This window comes from Lynx canadensis, chromosome A1 (assembly GCF_007474595.2).
Source record: "Lynx canadensis isolate LIC74 chromosome A1, mLynCan4.pri.v2, whole genome shotgun sequence".
NCBI lineage: Eukaryota > Metazoa > Chordata > Mammalia > Carnivora > Felidae > Lynx > Lynx canadensis.
Window position 1 is genome coordinate 173,911,706 of NC_044303.2, and position 25,447 is coordinate 173,937,152.

The following is a 25,447-nucleotide window of genomic DNA, read 5'->3' on the forward strand; positions in this document are numbered from 1 at the left end:
AGTCCAACTGTTTGCTGACATAAACCACTTCTACATGAGATTGTAAAAGGTTTTCATTACATTACTGTTCCTTTTGCTAAGAAAGTATAACTACTTCTCCATGGAGCCAGATTCCTGAATGTCTTTGTAAATGTATAATTTAGAAGCTATGCAACTAAATTTTCTGGAAAATTTGAGTTCTGGATGTTTTCTAAATGAATGAAATACAGATTGAGTGTTGTAGTTCATCTTACCTTTTTTGTGTTGTCCTATATTTCTGACAGTTCCAGGGATCTAATATTCAGAATTATCACATCTTTTTAGAGTTACTCACTTTGTTGAAGAAGCAGGATTATAACCTTATGCCTATATTGTATATGCTCCTAGCATTGTTTATTTCTAAAGAGCTAATGCTGTCTTGTCTTTATAGTTGAATATTTCAGCCATCTACGAAAGCTTAATTAAAGACTTCTTATCATTACAGTAGTGCAAACAATGAGTAGCTCTGATTTTTTTTTAGCAGACTGAATGTCTTTTTTGGTACTCTCAAGGAAACTTGGCAAAGAAGTTTCTTTCTTTCTTTTTTTTTTTTTTTTTTTTTTTTTTTTGGTTTTATTAAACAATTCATGAATCGGGCAGCATCTCATCTAGCAAGTAGAGGGGGGTCCTGACAAAGAAGACTTTGAAGTTTATGCACTGTAAGCCTTTTCCCATGAAGGTAATAAAATCTGTGTGTGTGTTCATGCATATTCATTTTTCAGAGAAAAATTATAAGGTATAGAAGTATAGTTAACACTAGAAATGTGTTTAATCCCTCTTTGATGATTGAGAAGATAACCTCAGTATTTTATAGGTACTTTATTTGCCCAATATTGGCCATTATATTTGTGAAGAACATAAGTATCAGTTAGATGTACAGTGCTTGCAGTGTAGATAAGAGAGAACTTACTGGATTTGTATTCTGGGATAAGTTTCTTTTTCAGATTTGTTGTCCTTTTTTGACATAGAGGTACTGTTATTTTGTTATATTAAGTGATAAGTGTCTCCACCAGAGGTTGGCAGACTTTTTCTGCAAAAGACTAGAGAGATATTTTAGGCTTTATGGGATTAACTACTCATCTCTGCCATTGAAACTACTCAGTACTACCATTTTAGCACAAAAGGAACCATAAAATACAAAGAAGAATGTGTGTGGCTGTGTTCCAATAAAACTTTATTTACAAAAACAGGAGGCTGGCTGATTTTGGCCCATGAGCTATAGTTTGCTGACTCCTGAACTAGACTATGAGGGACCCCATCTTATATCTCCATGTTGCTTATAGCCTGTACAGTGCCTGGAACTTGTTGTTCATAAATATTTGTTGAGTTAATGTTGAACAAATAGATGCTGCCTAAAAAATATATTAAAGAAAGGCATATTTTTGCCTAGAATGTCTTTTCTGTTTTTGCTCCCAATTTTTGTCTTCTCTAATCATCCCTTTAACCTTAGAACTAACATTGGCAATTTTTTGTTTTCTGTCAAAATAAATATATTTTAAAAACAGAACTATGCTGAAAAGAAGCCAGGTGGATTAACTGGTGAATGGATAAACAAATTGTGATACATCCATACAGTGGAATACTACTACTCAGTAGTAAAACGGAATGAACTACTGATATGTAACAAAATGAATGCTTTTCAAACACATTATACTAAATGAAAGAAGTCAGACACAAAAGATGGCATACTGTAGGATTTCATTTATGTGACATTCTAGAAAAGGGAAAACTATAGGATTGTAAAGTAGATTGGTCATTGCAAGGAGCCAAGCAGTGGGGAATTTACTGCAAAGGGGTACATAAGAACTTTTTGGGTGCTTAGAAATGCTTTATATCTTGATTTTGGTGGTTACATGGTATAAATGATGCCATGTATAAATTGTATACATTTGCCAAAACTCATCAAACTGTATACTGAGAATTGGTGAATTGTTTTATGTAAATTGTGCCTCAATAAAGCTTTAAGTAGGGGGGCGCCTGGGTGGCTCAGTCGGTTAAGCGGCCGACTTCGGCTCAGGTCATGATCTCGCAGTCCGTGAGTTTGATCCCCGCGTTGGGCTCTGTGCTGACAGCTCAGAGCCTGGAGCCTGTTTCGGATTCTGTGTCTCCCTCTCTCTGACCCTCCCCCGTTCATGCTCTTGTCTCTCTCTGTCTCAAAAATAAATAAACGTTAAAAAAAAATAAAAATAAAAATAAAGCTTTAAGAAGAAACAAACTAGATCTGTATTACCACTGCGGTATTATACCCTAAGCTTAAGGGGAAATAGGTGTTTGTTTGTTTTTTTTTGTTTTTGTTTTTGTTTTTTTTTTAAATTTTTTTAACGTTTATTTATTTTTGAGACAGGGAGAGACAGCATGAACGGGGGAGGGTCAGAGAGAGAGGGAGACACAGAATCCGAAACAGGCTCCGGGCTCTGAGCTGTCAGCACAGAGCCCGACGCGGGGCTTGAACTCACGGACCATGAGATCATGATCTGAGCCGAAGTCGGATGCCCAACCGACTGAGCCACCCAGGCGCCCCAGGTGTTTGTTTTTTTAAGTATGAAAATATAAAATGGAAATTAATGACTTTTTAACTTTTTAAATTACAGAGACACAGCTAAGTTCTTCCGAAACTTTTGACCTTGAAAAAGAAGTCTCTTCAGGTAGCAGAGAGATCCTGGATGAAGTAAGAATAATAATGGCAGATAAGGAGGTGAATATTCTGCATAATTTTTCTTAGTGTTTTCTTTCTCTGGCTAGTCCTCTCTCTGATGCAGCATTGACTTGGCTGGAAAGATTTAGGTGACAGAAAGTTGTAGTTTTGGGGTACTTATGTCAGAGGGAGATTCTTACACTTCAGTTCAGCACTGTTTTAAAATAGGAGTAGTCACCATTTCTTGATTTCTTAATATGCTTTATTATTTTCTATTACAGATGGGGGAAACAGAGGCTTAGAATGTTTAAGTCATTTGCTCATATTCAAAATGTTAATAATGGTAAAACTAGAATTTAAACACCGATTTATCTCCAAAGTCTGGGATATTTCTATTAAATTACTGATAAGTAACAGAAATGAACAATCTTAGAAAAAGTCACTGTATTTATATTATGATGTAACTTTCAGCCCTCATTTCTAGATGTGATCAGAAATGCAAAGTCAGGGGGCACCTGAGTGGCTCAGTCGGTTAAGTGTCTGACTTTTGATTTTGGCTCAGGTCATGACCTCATGGCTTGTGAGTTTGAGCCCTGCATCAGGGTTCTGCTCGCGCTCTCTCTCTCTCTCTCTCTCTCTCTCTCTCAAAATGAATAAATAAACTTTAAAAAGAAAAAAGAAATGCAAAATCAGGATAGCAGCATGAAAAAATAAGCAAATCTTTATTTGCTGTATTAAATTTCCTAACTTCACATATCTGGTATCAGCCCTAGAGATGAATGATACAAGTTCATCCTTCTTTTATTACTATTATTATTTTTAGAGAGAGAGAGCTAGCACATAAATGGGGCAGGGGGCGGGGCAGAAGGAGAGAGAGAGAGAGGGAGAGAGAGAGAGAGAGAGAGAGAGAGAGAGAGAGGGAGAGAGGGAGAGAGACTCTTAAGCAGGCTCTGCACTCAGTGTTAAGGTTGATGTGGGGGTCAGTCCCACAACCCTGGGATCATGACCTGAGCCAAAATCAAGAGTTGGACGCTCAACCAACTGAGCCACCCAGATGCCCTACAAGTTCATACTTCTAATTAAAATTTTCAGTATATATTTTTCATATTGAGTCTGATGAAGTAATTTACCAATAATTTAAAAAATTTTAGAATCTTTAAAATCTGTTGCTCTGAAAAGCACCCTGAGAATTAAACTAATTTTTCTATGGATAAATATTTTGGTTACATTTGTGTATGCTATCTTATCCTGAGCATTTAAAAAAAAAAAAAAAGTTTCATTCTCTTAGTCCTTTTTATAGTCTAGGTCTTTTGAAAACAGTTTTTACAATAGAAAGTAGATCCCTTCCCTGGTCTCTTCATTGCAGGTAACTGGGTAGAAATTCTGCTTTCATGAATCATGCACACTGTGTGGTTCCCTGCAACCTGATCTGTCACACCTGACAAAGATTCCCTGATGCTAGTGATGGTAGGGAAGATGGTGACAATCTCTGCAACAGAGTGACCTAAGGACAGATCCTGTTAGAGGATGTCAAAATGGCTTCCCAGGGAGGGACCAGAACCTTGTAAATAGGGATGGAGAACAGAGTGATACTAACAGAGTCATTTTAACTACAGAAGAAGCCCTACAGTCCTTTTGTTTATCAAGGCTGATTTCTTATCCACCTGTGACTGCAAAGGAGACTGTTCTTTGGGGCAAAGAGCGCAACCCCTATTTAGGATTTATAGTCTGCACCGCTACACATCAAATGGATAGAGGTGTGTGTATGGCCTTTCTTACATCGGATGTCCTCTTTTCGGTGTTGCTGTTTGCTGGTATCTATAGATGTCTATAAATAGCCTTAGAAATTTCTATTAAAAAATGTTAGAGATACTGTAGTTTTTACCCAATCATTTACTAGTTACAAGTTGCTTATTAGAAAGGTAGAATCTGAACATTTTATGAGCACAAAGATAGTATCAGAATGGGTGTGGTCCCTTACTCTTAGAATCTGTGTGAAGGTTCATTTGTCCTAAAATTTCTTGTTTATTGGAAGGTGGTATGGTGTAGTGCAAGGAGCTTTGAGCATTGGACTTAATTGTTTTATTCATTTCATATATTTGACATACTATAGTTTGTGTACTGTGTGCCAGTCATTGTTTTAGACTCTTGAGATACAAAGATAAAACAACAACAAAAAAAAAACAGTCGCTTCTCTCAAAGGGTCCTGGTGGTAAGGGAGGAGATAGACACATAGATAATTTTAATGTGGTCTGACAAATGTAATGATAGAGATGCCCAGGGCATTAGGGGAACATAGAAGAAGAATGCTTTTTTTGAATTTCAGTTCTTCATATGTAAAATGGAGACAAAAAAGAACCTATTTTACTGGGTTGCTCTGAAGATTAAATTAGATAAAGAATATAAAACACATAGTAGAGATTTGGCACAAGTAGAAGTATGTATGTGGAACCAGTTATTATTTTACTGCTTTGTAATATATTGTGGCTGTTCAGGGATACTAACTTACTAATGACAGAGAATTGCTCAAAAGTATTTATTTGGAATACCACGGCAGAACTGTAATCCTTGATTTGACTTCTTGCAGTGGTCAGGTTCCTTTGGAAATAGTATTTTCTGAATATCTTGCCTGAGAGAACCCCTTGGTTGGAGTTTCAGATAGTCTTTTCTCAGAAATGTTAATAGAAGTTACTCAGCATCAAACAGTTGGTGTAGTCAGTTGGTTTTTAAGTAAACTGTGTTGAGTCCTATGGAAAAGAGGGGAAAGATCTAACTAAACAGCTTTCTGTTTAGATAAACTGGATGGGGGAGTGGGAGGGGGTTGGTGACTTTTAGGACGTACTTTTATTTTCACTTGGTTCATTTCTTGAAGTGAGATTTCTTTTGAGGCCAGAAGGTAAGGGCTAACCTTTAAGTGATCAAGATTCAGTGTCCAAGTACCTTATTTGAGAAATGACTGGGTAGTATTTTAAAAGGAGTAGAGGCAGCTCTTCAGAGACTGAATCCCTGACTACACAGCCCTAATAAAAACCTGCCTCGCTTATATGTTTTCCTCTTGAGATTCCTCCATTGTAGTTAATATTTAAATAGAACTTTTAAATGGTGCTGAAAAAAATCTTCCTTTATATAAAAATGTTCAGAAACCTTCTGGGTTGCCTATGAATGTGATTGGAAATGGTATTGTATTCACAATAAGACAATAATAGACTACTCCTTCTTGAATACATTAATAGTTGAAGGTACATTCTGTGCATTTTACAGAGCTGGTGATGAATACAAAAGAGTGTTAGTGCTGGGTGTGAGCACCAGTGACATTCATGTCATATAACATTTCTGTGCTTAGTGAACTTTAGAATGCCAAGTAACTACTCAATTGCCATTAACTTTCAGTAACTCAAAACTACTTGCAAGTTTTAGAGTATATTGATTTTTCTCCCTTCTGTTCAAATGGCTTTGCATGCATAAGACAACTTTTCAGTGTAAGATTTATGAACAGAGGAACCTGGGTTTCTGAGAAGCTAAGTGACTAAGCTTGGAATAAATGACATCCAGAACTTCCAGACACAGTTGGTTCTCCCCACCTTTTAGAGAAGAATAACAGAACCAGATCATCTCCCAATAGTTGGCAGGGTCAGCTTCCAGAAACAAAGTAGAGGGGATGCTTTTTTGCTTTTGCCTAAATATGGTATAATGGAAATACTAAAGTTTTGATGCCACACAAACCTGGGTTCAAGTCTAGATTGGCCACTTCCTAACTTTGTGATCAGCAAGCAGGTTACTTTATCTTTCAAACAAATCTCAATTTCCTCTTCTGTAATCCTGGAGCTAGTGATACCTCTGCCAGTTGGGTTGTGAGAGACAGGTATGGAAAATCCTTGCCCAGGCCTAGTATAGAATATGAACTCAACCACTGTTAGTTCTTTTTCTTGTTTCTTTTTTCACCCTTTCACAGTATGTCTTTTCAAGTAAAAGGCAGGTGTGTTGAAAACAACATTTTCTGGCAATTGTAGAAACTGTTTGACTTGGTATTTAGATGGCCTGTTTCCCTCTGTTGGATCTCATTCACAGGCAGTAGATTTTAAGGGTGGCCTAAATCAAATCAAAACAAAACAAAACAAAACAAAACAAAACAAAACAAAAACCCAGTTGCCTCGGAGCTCAAATTATCTACCTGTTGCAGTTTTGGTCCTTGTACCAGAAGAGGGTTTATTTTTTTTCCCATAGTAAGGCATAATAACAGCCCAGGTGTTCCTTGCTCTTAAGTGGAAGCAGTGGCTGGCTGTGCAGGACAGTTTCACATTGATTGGTTAGGACATGCTGTCCTTTGAAGCAAGTGTTAGGCAGTAGTGCTGCAGTGCTCACGCATACTGTTGAATTAATCGCTGCAGAGTTCTTGGATCTGACCTGTAAAGGTAAAATAAAACTGCCTCTCAGAGACACTGGCAACTGTAGGAAAAATGGTGATTATAAAACACTGAGAGGAATAAGAGAGAGAAGGTATAAGAATGGCTTTGGCAGAATTGTCTTAATGACTTTTATTTGACCATTCTTAAATATTTGGGTCTTAGTTCTATTTCCACTTTTGATCCAGAAGTCACAGATAAAACAGAAGAGGTGGTATATCTTACTGGTCTAAGGTGAGGCCTAGCTCTTAAATTTTAGTTATGCTCCTTTTGCTTAGAACTCTCCTTTCCTAACTCCTTATGTCTGAAGTCACTTGCAATGCTCACAGTTCTTTATGACATTGAAAAAGTTTCTTTGAGATGCTGTTGATAAGCATACTGACTTAAGAGCATGAGAGAGAGAATGCCCTCAGATTTTGGAGCCAAATAGTCCTTGATTTAAATTTCAGCTCTGCCTCTTATTTGTTCTCCAACTTTGGGCAAGTTGCTTTACTGTTTTGGACAGTGCTTTCTTCATGTGTAAGAAAGATGATGTTAATACCTTTGTAAGATTGCTATGAGGCTTAAGTGAGTATTACATGCAGAGTGCTTAGCATATAGTATGCGGGCACTGAATAAGTATTAACTATATTAGTGTATCTCCCAATCTTCAGACCTGAATTTGGCAAACTGATTGGTATTTTCTTAGAAAGTAAATGAAATATGGGATGGACTCTCTTGCAGTTCTTTGAAGGAAAAGATGTATTATAAAGTAATTATAGTTGCCATTTGTTATTTTCTTCAGGTTGATAACAGGGAAAATGCTGAGAAGGAAATAGCTATTTCTACTGTCTCATCCAGTACCCAGGTGTCCTGCCCACTATGTGACCAAGACTTTCCACCCACAAAGATTGAGCGACATGCCATGTACTGCAATGGAATAGGGCCAAGTACAGGTAAGACTTACCAGGATTTATCAAACTTTTCTTTGCATGATAGTTTTGTAATCCTCTATAATACAGTACAGGAAAAACAGACCACTCTTCCTCAAAGTTAAAGTTGTTGGGTTTGTCTTTTTCTCTTTCCCATATCTGTTCTTTATTTCTTTGGCAGGTATGCTCTTTTGTTGCACGTACTTAGGAGAAAGGGAGGGAAAAAATCTTTCATCTTGGTATAGGTGGGCCAAAAATCAGTGTGATGCTGTGGACCTTCCATTTCATCTTTTATTTCAAATATTGAGATTCCATGGAGCTTGAGGAATTAAGTTCTAGGGTTGCCTGTTTTTTTTCAAAATTGAAGTGTAATTTACACAATGTTATAAGAGTTGCCTGTTGTTTTTTTTTTATTCAAAATAAATCCCTTGTGGGGTTTATTTATGTGTGTAGAAATTCTAACTAAAAACAGAAGCCAAAAAGTATCCCCCATTTCTGTTCATGTGCTATATGTCTCTGCTGTATCACCCTGGAACTGTTGGTTACCTCTTGAAGACTACATCAAAAACCTTAGTTTTGGTGCAGTGTGAGATATTGACCAAGAGAATCTGCTTGTTGATCACAGTCCATTACCATCCCCAATCCTGCCTTTCCTTAAGCGTGTTGCACTTCTTAGTCCCACTTGATTCCCATAACTTGGAAGTATTTAGTCTGAAATTGTATAATTGTGAAGTATTTTATAAGGTAGGAATTCCAGGAAAGAAAGGCACATGTTATTTAATTTTTCCGATATAACACACTTTTTATTTATTATGTAAGGAAGTACCTAAACTTATAAACTTATAATTAAATAAATTTGTAGATTTTTCTGATTATAAAGTAGTACATGTTCATTGTAATAATAATTGTTTATTTATTTGTTAAAACTTTTTTTTTAATGTTTATTCATTTTTGAGAGACAGAGTGTGAACAGGGGAGGGGCAGAGAGAGAGGGAGGTACGGAATCCAAAGCAGGCTCCAGGCCCTGAGCTGTCAGTACAGAGCCTGAGGTGGGGCTCGAACTCATGAATCACAAGATCATGACCTGAGCTGTGGTTGGAAGCTTAACCGACTGAGCCACCCAGGTGCCCCATATTTATTAAATACTTAAAATGAGTCACATACTACTTACATAAATGGGACCATGCTATAGTATATATATTATTCTATAACTTGCCTTTTTTTATTTAGCAGTAAATTTAGATCTTTCCATGTACAGATATGCTTTTTATATAGTGGACATCTCACCATCTGTAAAATTTTCTGTTTTGCTTTTTCTACTTACTAGCATAAAATTTCCCCCATGTTACTAAAGTTATATGTGTATATATATGTATATATGTATATATATATATATATTTTTTTTAACTTAATTTATTTGTTTACTTATTTACATCCAAGTTAGTTAGCATATAGTGCAATAATGATTTTAGGAGTAGATTCCAGTGATTCATCCCCTATGTATAACACCCAGTGCCCATCCCAACAAGTGTAATCCTTAATGCCCCTTACCCATTTAGCCCATCCCCCCACCCACAACCACTTCAACAACCCTCAGTTTGTTCTCTGTACTTAAGAGTCTCTTATGTTTTGTCCCCCTCCTTGTTTTATATCATTTTTGCTTCCCTTCCCTTATGTTCATCTCTTTTGTGTCTTAAATTCCACATATGAGTGAAATCATATGCTATTTGTCTTCCTCTAATTTTGCTTAGCATAATATCCTCTAGTTCCATCCACGTAATTGCAAATGGCAAGATTTCACTCTTTTTGATTGCCAAATAATACTCCATCTTTATCCATTCATGTGTTGATGGACATTTGAACTCTTTCCACACTTTGGCTACTGTCGATAGTGCCGCTGTAAACATCGAGGTGCATGTGTCCCTTCAAAACAACACGCCTGTATCCCTTGGATAAATACCTAGTACAGTTGCTGGGTCGTAGAGTAGTTCTATTTTTAACTTTTTGAGGAACCTCCATACTGTTTTCCAGAGTGGCTGCACCAGTTTGCATTCCCACCAGCAGTGCAAAAGGGATCTCCTTTCTCCGCACCCTCACCAACATCTCTTGTTGCTTGAGTTGTTAATTTTAGCCATTCTGACTGGTGTGAGGTGGTATCTCATTGTGGTTTTGATTTGTATTTCCCTGATGATGAGTGATGTTAAGCATCATTTCATGTGTTGGTTGGCCATCTGGATGTCTTCTTTGGAAAAGTGTCTATTCATGTCTTTTGCCCATTTCTTCACTGGATTATTTGTTTTTTGGGTGTTGAGTATGCTAAATTCTTTATAGATTTTGGATACTAACCCTTTATCTGATATGTCATTTGCAAATATCTTCTCCCATTCTGTCGGTTGCCTTTTAGTTTTGCTGATTGTTTCCTTCACTGTGCAGAAACTTTTTATTTTGACGAGGTCCCAATAGTTCATTTTTGTTTTGGTTTCCCTTGCCTCTGGAGACATGTTGAGTAAGAAGTTGCTACAGCCAAGGTCAAAGAGGTTTTTGCCTGGTTTTTCCTCAAGGATTATGATGGCTTCCTGTCTTACATTTAGATCTTTCATCCATTTTGAGTTTATTTTTGTATATGGTATAAGACAGTGGTCCAGGTTCATTTATCTACATTTTGCTGTCCAGTTTTCCCAACACTCATTTGCTGAAGAGACTGTCTTTATTCCACTGGATATTCTTTCCTGCTTTGTCAAAGATTAGTTGGCCATACATTTGTGGGTCCATTTTTGGGTTCTGTCTTCTGTTCTATTGATCTATGTGTCTGTTTTTGTGCCAGTATCGTACTGTCTTGATGATTACAGCTTTGTTATACATCTTGAAGTCCAGGATGGTGATACCTCCAGCTCTGGTTTTCTTTTTCAACATTACTTTGGCTATCCAGGGTCTTTTCTGGTTCCATACACATTTTAGGATTGTTTGTTCTAGCTCTGTGAAGAATGCTGGTGCTATTTTGATAGAGATTACATTGAATATGTAGATTGCTTTGGGCAGTATTGACATTTTAACAATATTTGTTCTTCCAATCCATGAGCATGGAATATTTTTCCATTTTTTTGTGTCTTCTTCAATTTCTTTCATAACCTTTCTATAGTTTTCAGTGTATAGATTTTTCACCTCTTTGGTTAGGTTTATTCCTAGGTATTTTATGGTTTTGGTGCAATTGTAAATGGGATTGGTTCTTTGATTTCTCTTTCTGTTGCTTTATTAGTGGTGTATAGAAATGCAACCAATCTCTGTGCATTGATTTTATATCCTGCGACTTTGCTGAATTCATGGATCAGTTCTAGCAGTTTTTTGGTAGAATCTTTTGGGTTTTCCATATAGAGTATCATGTCATCTGCGGAGAGTGAAAGTTTGGCTTCCTCCTTGCCAATTTGGATGCCTTTTACTCTTTTATGTTGTCTGATTACTGAGGCTAGGACTTCCAACGCTATGTTGAATAACAGTGGTGAGAGTGGACATCCCTGTTGTGTTCCTGACCTTAGGGAGAAAGCTCTCAGTTTTCCCCCATTGAGGATGATATTAGCTGTGGGTCTTTCATATATGGCTTTTATGATTGAGATATGATCTTTCTGTCCCTAGAAGGCTTTTATCAAGAAAGGATGCTGTGTTTTGTCAGATGCTTTCTCTGCATCTATTGATAGGATCATGTGGTTCTTGTCCTTTCTTTTATTGATGTGATGTATCCCATTGATTGTTTTGTGCATATTGAACCAGCCCTATATCCCAGGTATAAATCCCACTTGGTCATGGTGAATAATTCTTTTAGTGTATTGTTGGAACCCATTGGCTAGTGTATCTTGTTGAGGATTTTTGTATCCATGTTCGTCAGAGAAAGTGGTCTGTAGTTCTCTTTTTTAGTGAGGTCTTTATCTGGGTTTTGGAATCAAGGTAATGCTGGCCTTATAGAATGAGTTTGGAAGTTTTCCTTCCATTTCTATTTTTTGGAACAGCTTCAAAAGAATAGGTGTTAACTCTCTTTAAAAGTTTGGTAGAATATATCTGTTAAGTCCATCCAGTCCGGTGTATCCTGCAAAGCCTTTGTTTCCTTGTTGATTTTCTGTTTAGATGATCTGTCCATTGTTGTAAGTGGGGTCTTGAAGTCCCATATTATTTATGGTATTATTATCAATGAGTTTTTCTGTATGTTTGTGATTAATTTATATATTTGGGTGCTCTCACATTTGGGGCATAAATGTTTAGAATTGTTAGATCTTGTTGGATAAACCCCTTAATTATGATATAATGCCCTTCTTCATCTCTTGTTACTGTCTTTATTTTAAAATCTAGATTGTCTGATATAAGTATGGCTGCTCCAGCTTTCTTTTGCAACCATTAGCATGATAGATGGTTCTCCATCCCCTTACTTTCAATCTGAAGGTGTCTTTAGGTGTAAAATGGGTCTCTTGTAAATAGCATATAGATGGATCTTGTTTTCTTATCCATTCTGTTACCCTATGTCTTTTGATTGGAACATTTAGTCAGTTGACATTTAGAGTGAGTACTTAAAGATACGAATTTATTACCATTGTGTTGCCTGTAGAGTTGGAGTTTCTGGTGGTGTTCTCTGGTCCTTTCTAGTCTTTGTTGCTTTTGGTATTTTTTGTTTTGTTTCATCTTTTCTCCCCTCAGAGAGTCCCCCTTAAAATTTCTGGCAGGGCTGGTTTAGTGGTCATGAACTTCTTAGTTTTTGTTTGTCTGGGAAACTTTTTATCTCTCCCTCTGTTTTGAATGACAGCCTTGCTGGATAAAGAATTCTTGGCTGCATATTTCCCCGATTCAGCACATTGAATATATCCTGCCACTCCTTTCTGGGCTGCCAAGTTTCTGTGGATAGGTCTGCTGCAAACCTGATCTGTCTTCCTTTGTAGGTTAAGGACTTCTTTTCCCTTGCTACTCTTATGATTCTTTCCTTGCCTGAGTATTTTGTGAATTTGACTGTGATAGGCCTTGTTGATGGTCGGTTTTTGTTGAATCCAATGGGAATTCTCTGTGCTTCCTGGATTTTGATGTCTGTGTCTTTCCCCAGGTTAGGAAAGTTTTCTGCTATGATTTGCTCACAAAAACCTTCTACCCCTTTGCCTCTCTCTTCATCTTCTGGGATCCCTATGATTCTGATGTTATTCTTTTTTAATGAGTCACTGAATTCTCTAATTCTTATATTGTACTCTTTTGCCTTACTCTCCCTCTTTTTTTCTGCTTCATTATTCTCCATAAGTTTGTCCTCTGCATTGCTGATTCGCTGCTCTGCTTCATCCATCCTTGCCACCGTGGCAGCCATTTGAGATTGCATCTCAGTTATAGCATTTTTAATTTCATCCTAACTAGATTTGACTTCTTTTATCTCTGCAGAAAGGGATTCTGTGCTTTTTTCAACCCCAGCTAGTATTATTATCGTGATTCTAAATTCTGGTTCAGACATCTTGGTTGTATCTGTGTTGATTAAGTTCCTGACTGTCATTTCTTCCTGTTCTTTCTTTTGGGGTGAATTCCTTCGTTTCATCATTTTGGAGGAAGAAAATTAATAAAATAAAAAATAATAAAATAAAAATTAAAAATAACACAAAAAATATAATAAAAGGATGCCAGACTCTAGGTGTGTTTTGGTCTGGTTGTTGAAAGAAAAAATCTATAAATTTTTAATGCTTATTTATCTTTGAGAGAGAGCGAGCACATGTGAGTGGGGGAGGGACAGAGAGAAGGGGACAGAGAATCTGAAGTAGGCTCTGTGCTGACAGCAGAGATCCCAAAGAGGGGCTCAAACTCGCAGACCATGAAATCATGAACTGAGCTGAAGTCGGATGCTTAACTGACTGAACCACCCAGGTGCCTGTAAAAATATTTTTAATGCTAAATATTCCGTGATCTGAATTGCCTCCATTTACTTAACTGTTATGCATTTAGCATGATTCAGGTCACCATGTTGTTGAGCCTATTATGCATGAAGTTGTTGCTGTATTTTGGGGTTATTTCCCAAGGATGTATATCACTAGCTCGGGTGATAGTAAAAAAAGATGGGCTCTAGAGTCTAGTTATTTTGAGATTGAATCCCATCTTTGTCACTTAGCAGTGTGTGATTCTGTGCTGATTTCCTACCTTCCTTTTATGCAGCTTTCAAATTAACAGTAATGACCTTGTTTATTTTTTTAAAGGTTAAATGAGATATCTTAGGGAAAGTGCATAGTACAATTCCTAGCACATTGAGTAAGAACTTAAGAACTTAAAAACAATTTTTTTTTAATGTTTGTTTATTTTTGAGAGAGAGCACAAGTAGAGGAATGGCAGAGAGAGAGAGGGAGACACAGAATCTGAAGCAGGCTCCAGGCTCCAAGGTGCCAGCACAGAGCCCGACACAGGGTCTGAACCCAAAAACTGCGAGATTGTGACCTGAGCCAAAGTCAGATGCTTAACCAATTGAGCCACCCAGGCACCCCAGTACTTAAGAACTTTTAGTTGGCTGTTACTATTCTTGGTAGAATTACTGGGTTTGAGATTTTGTCATCATTTTTAAGCATCATTATAATAGCATGGTCATCTTTTAAATGTAGTGAAAGTTGAAGACCTACATTTGATCATCATCACCTTCTAGTAGAACACTGAAGGACTGGGCTTTAGATGCAATTTTAATTTGACAGAGCTCTTCAGTCTGATTTTTTTAGCAGAGAGTTCCAGTGACTGAAAGAACTCTGGGGTTGGACATCTGGTGACCGGAGAAGGAGGAAACTATCTTGCACATCTCACCAAACATGCTTATCCAGCTGGTATTAATTATCTGAGTCAACAACCTACACAGCATTGAGGTCCAGAGATAAATGAGTTTGAGAAGCTGATTGTACCTTGAGCTGTAGAAAAAATAACTTTATGGTCAGAGCTGTTAGGTAAAGGGTAGTATAAAGTAGCTCTTGCTGACACCTCCCAGACTGAACTCTGATAGTCTGTGCTTAAACAGCAGGTTTTGGTATTCATTACTGTCCAAAGACATCTTTCAGCTATATGATACTTGCTTTTTAGCTTGTTCTTCCTTACTAGAGTTTAGTGGGGCAATTCACAATTCATCTTACTGTTGAAATGAGTTCAGCATTGTTTTTAAGTTTTCTGAACCACAACTTATACCACCAGAACCAGGTTGTTGTCATTGAACTTGTTGAGAAGCTGACACCATCAGGTGGGCAAAGGAGACTGAGACTTGCATTGTCGTTCATTCAGGGAAATCCTTTCAGGTTCTCTTTATTCCCCTGGGACAAGTGTCAGTGACCCTGTGGATTGCTGCTCAGTGGGATTTACACTCTGGTTTTGAGCACTCTTTCAGATGTAGATATATGTGTGTTTTCTGATAAATTGGAAGTATGTATGTTATTGGCACTGTATGTCTTTTAGCCCTGATCCAACTGTCTCAGATATCCATTTAAAGATGTCTGCTAGGGGCGCCTGGGTGGTGCAGTTGGTTAAGCGTCCAACTTCAGCCAGGTCATGATCTCGCGGTCCGGGAGTTCGAGCCCCGCGTCAGGCTCTGGGCTGATGGCTCAGAGCCTGGAGCCTGTTTCCGATTCTGTGTCTCCTTCTCTCTCTGCCCCTCCCCCGTTCATGCTCTGTCTCTCTCTGTCCGAAAAAATAAATAAACGTTGAAAAGATGTCTGCTATATCCTGAATAACAGTAACACTTTCTTTTTCAAGGGAAATTTGTTTTAAAAATTAGCTGAGGAGTATAATAAAGAGAAATGTAGAATACTGTAAATATCAACACCAGCTTGTGTACCTACAGTGAGAAATTTGATTACTTTCTATCCCCTATTTCCTTAACTTCATTTCATTGAAATATTTATGCTTGGTTGTTTTTTTTATTTAAAAAATTTTTTTTTAATGTTTATTTTTGACAGGGAGAGAGAGAGAGACAGGGGGAGGGGCAGAAAGAGGGGGAGACACAGAATCTGAAACAGGCTCCAGGCTCTGAGCTGTCAGCACAGAGCCTGACCCGGGGCTTGAACTCACAGACTGAGAGATCATGACCTGAGCTGAAGTCGGACGCTCAACTGACTGAGCCATCCTGGCGCCCCGGAACTTTTTTTTTTTTTTAAATGGTGCTAGAACTTAACATGGGTTACTAAAGAAGTTTGAGACATTTCTGCCATTAAGGAGCTTGCAGTGTCATTGGGGAGATAAATATTAACCTAAGAAATTAATTACAAGATGACATAAAGTGAATGATGATGTACCTGTATGAGTGATTTTTTTTTAAAGTTTATTTATTTTTGAGAGAGAGAGAGAGAGAGCAAGTAGGAGAGGGGCAGAGAGAGAGGTGGACAGAGGATATGAAGCAGGCTCTGAGTTAACAGCAGTGAGCCCGTTGCAGGGCTTGAACTCATGAACTGTGAGAGCATGACTTGAGCTGAAGTCAGACACTTAATTGAATGAGCCACCCAGGCACCCCTACATGAATGATTCTGACTGTAAGTGCAATAGGAATATGGAGAGCTGCAGTGAATAGGGATGAAATCTCAGAAAGAGGGTTGGTTTAACTTGGGCTAGGAAGGCTAATAGGTTTGGATAAACCCATGGGAAAGTAGGGGATCCTTTATCTTCCTATAGGTTAGATAAGAGAAGGAAGCAGGCGAAAGAGGGGTGCCTGGGTGGCTCAGTCAGTTAAGCGTCCGACTTCTGCTCAGGTCATGATCTTGTAGTGCATGAGTTTGAGCCCCATATCAGGCTCTGCACTGACAGTGCAGAGCCTGCTTCTGAGCCTGCTTCAGATCCTCTGTCTCCCTCTGTCTCTTTCTTAAAAATAAACAAACATTAAAAAAAAAAAAAAAAAGGAAGCAAGGGAAACAGCCACTAGACCACAGCTTCCACTTAGTCTTCCTAGTAGTGTTAACTTGCTAACCTAAATTACTCTCTCTGACCCTATAAGAGAATTTGCAGCAGGGAGTCCCCACTGGAACTATTCCACTCTTGATTTATTCCTGTGTCTTAAGAACAGAGTTTGGGGATATAGGTGGGATGGAAAAGTAATTAGGGGAATTATGTAAAGCACCTGCTACTGTGCCATGTGCCTGGCATATCATACGTCCTCAATAACTTTACTGTCTGTTTGCTTTTTTTTTTCTTTTTTTTTTTTTCACCATCTTGCCTGCCCCTGTTTTCCTTGCCAGAGATAGTAGTGATTGTTTTGGTTCCTCTCAACATTTTATGACTGGAGACAGAGGCCAGGCCCTCAGCCCAGTTTTTGGTAAAAGGGAGCCCCTCTCCTGCCGTGGAAGGGAAAGAGTTACTCTTGAAAACACATAACCCAGGCTGGGAGACCATTCGCCCAATGCCTAAGGGGATGGAATAATAGAGAGGACTTATCTCCCAGAATTAAGTATTCAGCTCTCCCCTCCTTCCTGTTTTCCCCTAAATCTGATCCCAGACATGCTTGGTTTGGCTGTGTAAAAAAAATAGTAATTAGAGTCATTTACATGAAGTGTCTACCATTTATGCCTAGTTACCGTGCAGAACAATAACAATTATGCATATCATTAAATATGTGTCTGATTAACTTTGCTGTAAGTTTTATTTGATTATAATACTACACTCTGAGTAAGTTGGCTCAGTCTGCTCAGTTTGTTGCTCAATGACATGGCTACTACAATTTTGGAAAAACTAGAAGGAGTGTTCTTTAAAGGCATTGTTTGAGGGGAGAAGATTTGTTAAATTAATCTAGACTAACAAAGATAGGTTGCTTTTGTATTTGCTTTCTGGAAAATGTGTTTGAGACCATTTTTATTAAAACATTTAGGAAGAATAAAGCTCTCCATTTACTTAGTAAATATTTACTAAGCAACTGCTATATACCAGATACAGTGAACAGAATATACAAAGTCCCTGTTCTCATGGAGCTTATATTTTAGCACTGGGATACTGACAGTAAATAAGTAAACATCCAGTATGTTAAGTGGTGATAAGTATTTTGGAGAAAAAGAGGAAGCAGAGGAAGAGAATGGAGAATACTGAGGTCAAGGGGTAGCAATTTAGAATAGGTGGTAGGGAAGGTCCCATCAAGGAGGTGACATCTGAGCAGAGACCTAAAGGAAATGAGGGATTTCGAGGTGGAGAGGAGAGTGTGTTACAGGCAGAAGGAACAGTAAGTACAAAGACTTTTGGTTGTGAACAGGCTTGGTGTGTATGAGAGAATGACAAGCCAGTGTGGCTGGAGTGGAGTTAGTGAGGGAAAGATAAACAGTGAAATTAGAGAGGTAATTGGGGAGGGGACAAGTGGACAGATCACATAGGGTTCTTAGGCCATAGTAAGGACTTTGGCTTTTAATTGGAGCAAAGGAGGAGCCTTTGGAGGGATTTGAGCAAAAAAAATGAATTAATATTTGAGTAAAGGATCACCTGGTTGCTGTATGTATGGATTGTTGAGGTGGGGGACAAGAGTGGAAGCTGGGAGGATAGCCAAAATTTTATTTTTGGCAATATGATAGAGTGGGAGAAACATGGGCTTTGGAACTAGGCAGGTCTGAATTTAAATGTCCACTGTTAATACTTGTCAGCTGGATAATATTTGACAAATGACCTTACCCTTTTGAGGATCGGATGTCTTGTTTATAAAATTAGTCTGACATCATTAGGATTGTCATGAGAATCAGAGACACTTTACAAAGTACCTAGCACTGTGTTTAGCATGTAATAAGTATTCAGTAAATAGTAGCTGCTGTTATTGAATATTACTCTTGTCTGTGTAGTCTCTCTGAAGTCTGTTTCTGTGTGCCAATACCTAAATAGTCCATAAGCCAGGTAGAGGGGAAGATGAAAGGCAGGGAAAATTGTAAGGTGTTAAGAATAAGCTAGTAAGAAATAGATGGTGGGAGAGTTAGGGAAGCTGAAGGCATTAACTGTGTACTCTTTGGGCCTGGAGACAGAGGTGTGGCTTAGAGTCAGGATACTGTCAGGAGTGGATTTTCTTTTCATGGATGTCTCCTCGAAAAATAATAGTGAGTAAGTGGGTGAGTGTAGGTGAGATTCCTTGCTATAAACTTGCCTCAGAGCTAACAGAGAAGGACTGAGGCCTAAAATTAGGCTTAACTTGCGTGGCTTAGCAAAAATCATAAGACCTGAACATCTCTAATGAAGAACTTTTTTTTATTTTCTATTAAAAAATTTAAAAATGTTTATTTATTTTGAGAGAGAAAGAGCGGGCATGAGCAGGGGAGGGTTACAGAGAGAGGGAGAGAGAGAATATCCCAAGCAGGCTCTGTGCTGTCAGTACAGAGCCCGATGTGGGGCTCAAACTCAGGAACTGTGAGATCATGACCTGAGCTGAAATCAAGAGTCAGATGCTCAACTGAGTGAGCCACCCATGTGCCCCGAAAAGCTTTTTTTAATTAGATAAAGTTTGACTTTTTCTTTTTTATATACCTGAATTTGCCTACCTGAATGTAATTTGTACCCCATTTACTCTTCACTCTTGTATCAATATGGTTTTTGTGGTACCTAGGAAAAGTAGATTAACTATATTACTATTGACACCTAACTACTGAGGTGTTAACAATTGGGAAATAGCACAGTTTTAGTAGAAATAACATGGATTTTGGAGACAGACTGGCTTATGGGGAGATCTACAAATCCAAACATACTGAGATATTATAGTACAGTTGGGCAGATAAAGCATGAACATGAATAACTGTAACACAAGGTCAGAATTACTAATGGACTTAAAGTCTGTGGTGTTTCAGAGGAAATGTGATTAGAGATTGAGATGGAAGGGCATTAATGTAAAAGAACAGTAGGCAAGATCACATAAATAGAAAAGTATGAACAGTATACAGGAAAGAGCAAGTGATTCAATGTGGTTGTAGTATGGGCAATATGAAAGGAAATAGTAGGCAATTGTAGAATGACAAATGTAACTTGAATTATGTGGGTTAAAATGGGGTAGAGTTTTTTCTACTTGTAAAAGAATTTTTTTGTGTTTACTTCACACTATAGTATATAGGACTCTTTGGGATGCAAGTGTTGAAAATACAATTCAAGTAACTTAAGCAAAAAACAAGTTAGTTTGCATGGTAATTGGGAAGTCTGGTGTAGGTTTCAGACAGACCTCGATCTAAGAGCTCAGATGAGATCTCCATCTTTTGACTCTACTTGTCTGTTTTCAATAGGCTTTTCAAGGGCAAACAGAATGTCTGCCAGCAGCTGTAGACTTTTCACCTTTATTGGAAAGGAGTTCTTTCTCCTGAAACCATAGATCAGTCTAGAGAAAGACTTTTGATTAGTCTTTATTTGATTTAAGTGACCATTCCTGGACTAGTCACTGTAACCAAGTAAGAGGGTATGCATCGTTCTTAAGTCAGAACAAGTAACAAAACCCTGTTAGTAACTGTCAGAAAAATCTATAAGTCACAGTAACAGAAAACACCATTAACAATAGGTTTAATATGTAGGGTTTCTTTTTCTCATATAACAAGGATCTAAAGTGAGGCAATGGCTCAGTGATGTAATGAAAATTTAGACTTTTCTCTTTTGCTTCTACAGTCCTTGACTTGTGGCTTCCTTTTTTTTTTTTTTATAATTTTTTTAATGTTTATTTATTTTTGAGAGAGAGAGAAAGACAGAGTGCAAGCAGGGGAGGGGCAGAGAGACAGGGAGACACAGAATCCAAAGCAGGCTCCAGGCTCTGAGCTTCAGCACAGAGCCCGATGCGGGGCTTGAACCCACAAACCACAAGATCCTGACCTGAGCTGAAGTCAGACGCTTAACTGACTGAGCCACCCAGGCACACTGATTTGTGACTTCTTGATTCATGGTCTCAAGGTGACTTTTTTATCTTTAGACCTCACATCTGTGTTCCAGGAAGGAGGGGATAAAGGGGCATGGCTATAGATTTTTACTGTTGCAGTCTAACACTCCTATATTATTCTATATAGTCTAATATTCCTATAATCTTGTGGAATTGAGCTTATTCCAAATTGTGGTAGAATTAGGCCAGGTATATATCTGGTGTTCATGTCTTTTATGTATGTGTGTTTGCCTTTATGTATAAAATTATACTGTCTTTGAAGTCGTTGATTAATTTGCTTTGTACAGTGATTCACCTTAACAAAAAATTTTGTTTTCTACTGTTTAATGAAGTGTTGCACTAGGTGCTGGGGGTCCTCAAGAGGTAGTAAAGGGATATGATACAGAGCTGACCGGGACCTCAAATTTATATTCAGGGAATTCACACAGTCTAGTGGGGCAAATAGACTTGGGCATAACTATGACACAAATCATTTGAAGAACTAAAATAAAGGCACTAGCCACTCATACAATAGAAGGGGGTTAATTTCTGATTGGTGAGAAAAAGAGCAGATTCTTGTTTAAGGGTTCCCTTAATATTAGGCTTAGGTTTTTTACCATTTTTTTTTCCTTCTATTAAAGATACACGTCCAAAATAGCACAAGCCTTGGGGCACCTGGCTGGCTCAGTTGACAGAGCATGTGACTCTTGATCTTGGGAATGTGAGTTGAAGCCCTATGTTGGGTGTAGAGAAAAATAAAATCTTTTTTTTTTTTTTTTAAAGTTTATTTACTTTGAGAGAGAGGAAGAGAGTATGAGTCGGGGAGGGGCAGAGAGAGAGGGGGGGAGAGAGAGAATCCTAAGCAGGCTCTGTGCCATCAACACAGAGCCTGACGCGGGGCTTGAACTCACAAACTGTGAGAGCATCACATTAGCTGAAACCAAGAACCAGACACTTTTAACCAACTGAGCCACCCAGGTGTCCCCCAAAATAAAATCTTTTAGTCAAACAAGCAAGTGGGGCACCTGGGTAGCTCAGTTAGTTGAGCATCCGACTTCTGCGTAGGTCATGATCTCACGGCATGTGAGTTTGAGCCCCATGTTGGGCTCTGTGCTGACAGCTCAGAGTCTGGAGCCTGCTTTGGATTCTGTGTCTCCCTCTCTCTCTGCTCACCCCCACTCGCATTCTGTGTGTGTGTGTGTGTGTGTCTCTCTCAAAAATAATAAACATTTAAAAACGAGCAAGTGGCATGAGTCTTACATAAATTGTCTGAATTTCTGTTTAGAGTTATTTCTTTAAACTAGGATTACTAAAAGTGGAATTACTGAATTATATCTACAGAGTTTTAAGATTGCTTTCTAGAAAGGTTTTAGTCATTTAAATTTTCTCCAGTAGAATATGAAACTATTCCTTTTACCACACTATTCCAAATACTGAGGAATATTCGTTTTCTTTTTCTTTTTTTTTTTTAATACAGATCATGACATATATGATACGTAAATAATAGCATTTCACTGTACTTTATTTATATTTCTTCAATTAGTAGTAAAGTTAAATTTTTTTTCTTTTTTAAAAATTCTTTAAAATTTAAAATTCTTCTTTGAAGAATTGTTTTCTGAACTTTGCCCAAGTATCTTTTGGGTTCTTAGTATTTTTCTTATCCATTTATAGAAGTTATTTATAAATGATTTGCCTTTTGCTTTGAAGGTGCTTTCCAGGTTTTTTCTACCCATCCATCAGTTTTCACCAGGTTTCCAGATTTATGCAGCCTGAGACACCAACTTTTTGGTGTGAACACTGTCAAAGCTTTTATTTCTTTTTTTTTTATTTTTTTTTTAAATTTTTTTTTTTCAACGTTTATTTATTTTTGGGACAGAGAGAGACAGAGCATGAACGGGGGAGGGGCAGAGAGAGAGGGAGACACAGAATCGGAAACAGGCTCCAGGGTCCGAGCCATCAGCCCAGAGCCTGACGCGGGGCTCGAACTCACGGACCGCGAGATCGTGACCTGGCTGAAGTCGGACGCTTAACCGACTGCGCCACCCAGGCGCCCCTCAAAGCTTTTATTTCTTGAAGAAGAGTGCTGATTCTGTAGAAGGATCTAATTCGTGTGAATAGAAGTAGCACTGATGGGGGAAAAGAGTATTGGAATCCATGCAGAATTAAGGGGGGTGGGCATTAAGGAGAAAGGATAAAGACTTTATTGCTATTGATGGTGGCAGGAAGAAGCTAAGTAGAAGGTGGCGGCCTGGAATTGGAGTCACTAGGAGCCAGATACCCAAAATGGCATACTATTCAAAGTAGATTCCTCTTTGAGAACTTGAGTCCAGAACTCTTTGACATTTTCTGAGTGGCCACCATCTTATTTGAATGTCTACTGACATAGCTACTGATGAACTCCTAGACCAATATCTACCTCTACCCCAGACTTAAAGGTTGCACTGTATGTAACCCTTCTCCTCTTGTATTAAGTATTAATAATGTAGCAGCGGTGTGCCTCTCACTTCCCCTCCCCTCACATCTTGGTTGTCTTCTGACAACTTCTCTTCATCCTTTCTGTGGGACATTGCCTCATATCAGCTCCGCTGTGATGCATTAATAAAGTTGCTGTATGGTTTAGCATGTGAAATGGATGTCTGACTGCAGTCTCTGTCTGCTTGAGTCCTTAGTGCCTTCATTCTTCTCATCTTATTCCTCTTAACATTGGCTTTGTCTTTGCTTCAGTTACCCCTACTCTTTGTGCCTCACTGCTAAAGAGCCAGACCTCAGGATTTCTTTCAGCAGTGTTCTGCCAGATGTGCTTATTCTTTCCTGAAAAATAAAATAGGTCTTATTAACACCTGAGTTAATATCCAAAGCATTATGTGTTGAAGGAATATTATCAGCTAAAACCCACTTCAGAGACGTTCTCTCACTTCATGATTTAGTCACACTTTTTAACTTGGGCATTTAGAACATTTTAAGAAAGAAGGAAGTTCAGGGAATTAATATTAGATCAGTCATCTTCTTTAAAACTATTTTAGAGCCACAGGCAGTAGTTACCTCAGAGGATAAATGTTATTGTTATCGTCATTTTATTCATGAGGAAACTGGCTTCAGAGAGGGCAGAATCAGATAGTTAATAAGCAGTAGATCCAGGGCCTAAGCCCAGGTTGGCCTGACTCAAGAGCTAGCATTCTTCATTGCTACAGGTTCATTCTGCCTTCCCATGTATACAGGAATACACAAAGTTTGAGGAGAACATGGAAGCCTCAGTCAGTTTTAAGAGGACAGAGTACTAGAATCCTTCATCCCTGAATGCAAACATGAAATCTGATCTCATCAGAATTGACCTTGTCAGCTTTTAAATTACCTGGGAGAAACAGTTTGATGGATTCAGACTATTTCCTAGTGAACTGAGTTGATATGACATAAGTCACCTCTGTAAAAGCGTGTGTGTAAAATGAAAGGATCAGATGAACTATCAGAATTACTTCTGGTGGTGGCTGTAGAAATTGTCCATTCACAGACTGACTTATTACTAAGGAGTCTAAGGGCATAATATAAAGGAAACACTTGATAGCAAGATAATATTTTTCCATTAAGTAAAAGGATTTAATGTGCCAGGTCTTTACAAATCATACCTAATATGAACCAATAAGAGCTACCGTTTATGAGCACCTGTTATATATCTGGAACTGTGCTTTTTGTATAATAAGCTTTTGAAGCAGATATTATTCCACCTTTATAGAAGAAGAAACTGAGGCTTCACAGGAAAATAATTTTCCCAGTATCACATTCCTAGAAAGTGGCAGGAGCTGGCATATATACAAGCAGCTTAAATTAAAAAACTCCTACTCCGGGGGGGGGGGGGCGGGGAAGCTGTGTGGCTCAGTCAATTAAGCTTCCCACTCTTGATTTCAGGTCAGGTCATGAACTCACGGTTTGTGAGTTTGAGCCCCGCATCAGGCTCTGTGCTGGCAGTGTAGAGCCTGCTTGGGATTCTCTGACCCTCCCCCCTCCCTCCCCCTGTTTCTCTCTCTCACAATAAATAAATTTTTTAAAAAAGTCAAAAAACCTCATATTCCAAAGAATCATCCAGGAATGTTCAGATTAAAAAAAACAAACAAAAACAAGAACGGGGCGCCTGGGTGGCTCAGTTGGTTAAGCATCCGACTCTTGGTTTCAGCTCAGGTCGTGATCTCACGGTTTCATGAGTTAGAGCCCCACATTGGGCTCCAAGCTGACAGTGCAGAGCCTGCTTGGGATTCTCTGCCTCCCACTCTCTCTGCCCCTCCCCCACTTGCTCTGTGTCTCTCAAAATAAATAAACTTTAAAAAAATTTATTAAAAAAAACAAATTTCAGAATACTAAATTTAACATGATAGTCAATATATTGTTTTAAGAATTTATGGTAAAACTGTGTGTTTGTATAGTAACAAATTATATAATTTTGACAATAAAGGCTTCTTGGTGGAGATGGGCGGAGGCAGACTATGGGATCAGGAAGAAGCACACAGATAATCAATTTTGAGAATAGTGTAGTGTTTTGTTTTTTTAAAAATTTTTTTAACATTTATTTATTATTGAGAGACAGAGAGACACAGAGCGTTATCAGGGGAGGGATAGAGAGAGGGGAGACACAGAATCTGAAGCAGGCTCCAGGCTCTGAGCTGTCAGCACAGAGCCTGACGTGGGG

The 25,447-nt window shown here is 38.3% G+C and overlaps 1 protein-coding gene across 2 annotated transcripts in view; it reads left to right on the forward strand.

Moving 5' to 3' along the window:
- UIMC1 (ubiquitin interaction motif containing 1) overlaps positions 1-25,447 on the forward strand; it is a 119,483-nt gene that overhangs the window by 70,267 nt on the left and 23,769 nt on the right. For both annotated transcript variants that reach the window (XM_030326915.1, XM_030326937.1), the window contains 2 exons: positions 2,610-2,713; positions 7,841-7,991. In XM_030326915.1, the coding sequence (XP_030182775.1) occupies positions 2,610-2,713; positions 7,841-7,991 (255 nt within the window). The remainder of the gene's footprint in view (positions 1-2,609; positions 2,714-7,840; positions 7,992-25,447) is intronic.